At 39.8% G+C, this 3,959-nt stretch overlaps 1 protein-coding gene across 2 annotated transcripts; it reads right to left on the bottom strand.

Annotated features, from left to right (window-relative positions):
- On the bottom strand, positions 276-3,311 carry LOC104725001 (cannabidiolic acid synthase-like 2). Of its 2 annotated transcripts, XM_010443591.1 has the most exons (3): positions 3,201-3,311; positions 2,354-2,925; positions 276-1,609 (listed from the first exon to the last, which is right to left on the bottom strand). In XM_010443591.1, exons 2-3 carry the CDS (start codon positions 2,857-2,859, stop codon positions 493-495), a joined length of 1,623 nt encoding a protein of 540 aa, XP_010441893.1. In that variant the 5' UTR covers positions 2,860-2,925; positions 3,201-3,311; the 3' UTR covers positions 276-492. The 2 variants fall into 2 exon arrangements, with proteins under 2 accessions (XP_010441893.1, XP_010441892.1); XM_010443590.2 differs by lacking the exons at positions 2,354-2,925; positions 3,201-3,311 and adding an exon at positions 1,687-2,277.

The raw sequence follows: 3,959 nt of genomic DNA, 5'->3' as shown, positions 1-3,959 counted from the left end.
TTATCGGCCTTCGTGGTTATATTAGGGCATTCCCATCAGTGATACTGAGTGAGTGTCTCTTCATTTAAGAAAAAATGAAAAATCAAGAAAAATAGGAGAGAGGGTGTGATAGTGTCTCTGCACAAACAAATTAAGACACTCTAGGATCTTTATTTGCGAGATGTCTTCTTTTTAGTGGTTGACATTTTTAAGGAAATCAATTGTATTAAAATATGAATATTATTAAACTTTGACCCTATTTAAAGATATTACCAATGGAAATGCTCTTATAGGAGTTATAGGTATAAGATCTTAAATTCACCAAGAACAAGAACAAGCCTTTAAATAGGATTATAAACTTGATTGAGGGATTAGGTACTAAGAAGCAACATTTCGAATTATAGGTGAAGCAAACTACTACAAGCGCTAGATCATTTTTGTTTTCTGAAATACAGAAGAACCATACTCTGATCTCTTCTAGTTTATTCTTATTTTGATTTAATAAAGATGTCGTTAGGGCATAGGTGGGATGCTCTGCTCGTGTCTGAAGAAGTTCTCTGGATCAACCTTTGATTTAATACTCACCAATCTGTTGAAATTGTTTTTGAAGTAGTTAGCTCCCCAGCCTTGAGCTTGTTTGAAGCAAGTTTTTCTGTCTTTCGTGTTCTTTCCTAGGTCTAGATCTCTGTAGTTCACGTAAGCTTGTCGTGGATTACTTGAGACATACGGCGTCATGTAATTGTAGAAATCCCTGATCCAATTCATGTGTTTGCTTGGCCTCTTGTCGCTGTCCAGCCAACTCGTTACGTACTGAACCTTGAAGAGAACTCCTTTCCTATGCGGAAAAGGGATTTGAGATTCCGGGATTTTCGCCATCATTCCACCGTAAGGGTTCCATATCATCAATGGAATATCTTCTTTAAGTAGCTTCTGGAAGATCCCTTTAAGCCCTGATTCGGGGATTGGGGTTTTAACGAAATCCGATTTGGCTTTGAAGTTGACCTTTGGGAAAGGCGACTTCCCTTGAAGCAAGATATTAGTAGGAGTGTGGGTAGGGAATCCAGAAATGTAAGCGATGGATTCAAGCCAGCTCATTTCGATACAATCTTTTAGTGTGAGCCCTAGCTCCGGGAAACTCTTCTTCATAACTTTCATCAATATGCCTTTCCCGCCAAGAAACAGACTGTTGTACGACATGGTGACTGTCTTGTTCCCACCGGTTCCAGCTACGTTGAAGAGCACTCGGATGAATAGCTCTTCAACGAGCTTGTCCGCGACTCGTTGCCACTTTGTAATAATCTTGTGGCCAACGTCTTGTTGTAACGTTTTGGTGATGGTGAAGACGGTCACGGTCTGAGGAACAGGAACAAGTTTGATCTTCCACGCTAGAATTATTCCAAAACTCCCTCCAGCGCCTCCTCTAATAGCCCAAAATGTATCCTCACCCATCGCGGCTCTGTCGAGTAATCTACCATTGGCATCAACGATCTTCGCGTCTAGAACATTGTCTGCACCAAGACCGTATTTTCTCATCATAGAACCGTATGCACCGCCAGTTATGTGCCCTCCTATGCCTAAGCTCGAGCACAAACCCGCAGGGAACCCATGGACTTTGCTCTTCTCCGCAATCCTACAAGTAACAAACATTTTGATCAAATCTTGTTTTTGTTTTGTTTTGTTTTGTATGGTCATTGTTGCGTTTATTACCTGTAATAAAGTTCACCAAGTGTGGAACCAGATTGAACCCAAGCGCTGTTGTCTTTGATATTAATGTCGGCCTGTCTCATCTTTGACAGATCCATCAATATAAACGGTTTGACGATCTGTGAGACATAAGACAAGCCTTCATAGTCGTGACCACCGCTTCTAACACGTAGATGCATTCGGAGTTTCTTGGCACAGATGACGGAAGCTTGGACGTGAGACTCATGAATAGGGCTGATTATGAATCCCGGTTTAGGCAAGGATTTTTTTAAGAACCGGATATTCTGAGCCGTCGATTCAAGGAATTGGCTGAACATAGAGACGTTTTTCGCAGGAGCAAAGAACGTTTTCTCGAGTGGGAAATAGACGTGTGTGTTTCTTTGGACACAGTTGATGAATTGATCTTGTAGGGAGGCTAACGAAGAGGTTGGTGTTATGGTGTATAATGAAAAATATAAGGCCAAAATCGAAAGAAATGAAAATACAGGGAATTTTCTTGAAGATCCCATTCTTTCTGAAGTAAGTTTCTTCTGTTGCTTTATGGTTGTTTGCTACTCTTTTGCTCCTAACAGCATCTGCGGAAGTAAGTGTATTAATATGGAAAAATCTAAACCTTTTTACACGCTCTCNGTTTTGTTTTGTTTTGTATGGTCATTGTTGCGTTTATTACCTGTAATAAAGTTCACCAAGTGTGGAACCAGATTGAACCCAAGCGCTGTTGTCTTTGATATTAATGTCGGCCTGTCTCATCTTTGACAGATCCATCAATATAAACGGTTTGACGATCTGTGAGACATAAGACAAGCCTTCATAGTCGTGACCACCGCTTCTAACACGTAGATGCATTCGGAGTTTCTTGGCACAGATGACGGAAGCTTGGACGTGAGACTCATGAATAGGGCTGATTATGAATCCCGGTTTAGGCAAGGATTTTTTTAAGAACCGGATATTCTGAGCCGTCGATTCAAGGAATTGGCTGAACATAGAGACGTTTTTCGCAGGAGCAAAGAACGTTTTCTCGAGTGGGAAATAGACGTGTGTGTTTCTTTGGACACAGTTGATGAATTGATCTTGTAGGGAGGCTAACGAAGAGGTTGGTGTTATGGTGTATAATGAAAAATATAAGGCCAAAATCGAAAGAAATGAAAATACAGGGAATTTTCTTGAAGATCCCATTCTTTCTGAAGTAAGTTTCTTCTGTTGCTTTATGGTTGTTTGCTACTCTTTTGCTCCTAACAGCATCTGCGGAAGTAAGTGTATTAATATGGAAAAATCTAAACCTTTTTACACGCTCTCTTCTGTCTTAAAGTTTCCACAAATGTACAACTTTATTTTTTCTACTCTATGAAAAATCATTGCGCAATGGCCTAAACTCTTTACATAAAGTAGTCACTGAACAAATAATATTTTACCAAGTCAAGTTCTTTCATCATGGATCGTTTGATTTTAGTGATACCACAAAATCTCAGTGCCATTAAAAGTTTAAACAAAGAAAGGCCATTCTTAGAGAGACTTACCAACTTGACCGTAAGCGTTGTGGAGATGAGATGAGATGAAGGCGACAAAGATGGAAGAACATTCAAGGGTGTGACTGGTGTGGTGTGTTAAAGAGTATTGAAGACTAGAGAAATATATAGTAATAGAGAAGAAAAGAAAAAGACTAAAAGAGATGGGAAACGAAAAACTTTCACCCAACCTCCTTAAGCCTTTTTCTATATTATAATAATAAATTAAGTAAATTTATTTATTGATAAATGTTCACTCTAGAACAAATTATAAGTTTATGGATAGCAATTATGTTACTTAACGTTACTCCCTATATAATAAAACGGAAATACACAACATTGTTTTGTATACTATATAATTTTAATAACTATATAGTGATCCACTTAAACGTTTATAGTAATAAAACAGAAACGAGATGGGCGATCTGGAGGTGACAAAAGTTTCCGGTGACCAGGATGCGACTATGACTGATATTGGGGAGAAAAGACAACCACTGGGAGATCCGTCGGATGTGCCAGGAGTATGGGTGAGAAAGGTGACAGGGAGTATCAGTGGGGGGATGTCGTGCCCGGAGAGGGTCCTAGCAAATGAGTTTGTGACGGAGAGGCTACGGTTGGATTTTCCGGATGGTGAGGATGGAGAACCGGTGGTCACTATTGCAAAGGAGGTGATGAATGCGATGAATGGTTTGTGGTAGAAGTGTATGATTGTAAAGGTACTTGGTCGGAGTGTTCCTATTACTGTGATGAGTAGGAAGCTACGGGAACTAT

The sequence above is a fragment of the Camelina sativa genome, chromosome 11 (assembly GCF_000633955.1).
Source record: "Camelina sativa cultivar DH55 chromosome 11, Cs, whole genome shotgun sequence".
NCBI lineage: Eukaryota > Viridiplantae > Streptophyta > Magnoliopsida > Brassicales > Brassicaceae > Camelina > Camelina sativa.
The sequence above is the reverse complement of the archived record's forward strand: the minus strand, read 5'-3'. Positions and strand labels throughout refer to the sequence as shown.

What these genes read in the sequence shown, in the direction of transcription:
- LOC104725001 (XM_010443591.1), bottom strand. Translation starts at nt 2,859, where the DNA reads ATGGGATCTTCAAGAAAATTCCCTGTATTTTCATTTCTTTCGATTTTG. An exon ending in CTTGGTGAACTTTATTACAG is followed by an intron (nt 1,610 to 2,353) that starts GTAATAAACGCA and finishes TGTTACTTGTAG; the next exon opens with GATTGCGGAGAAGAGCAAAG.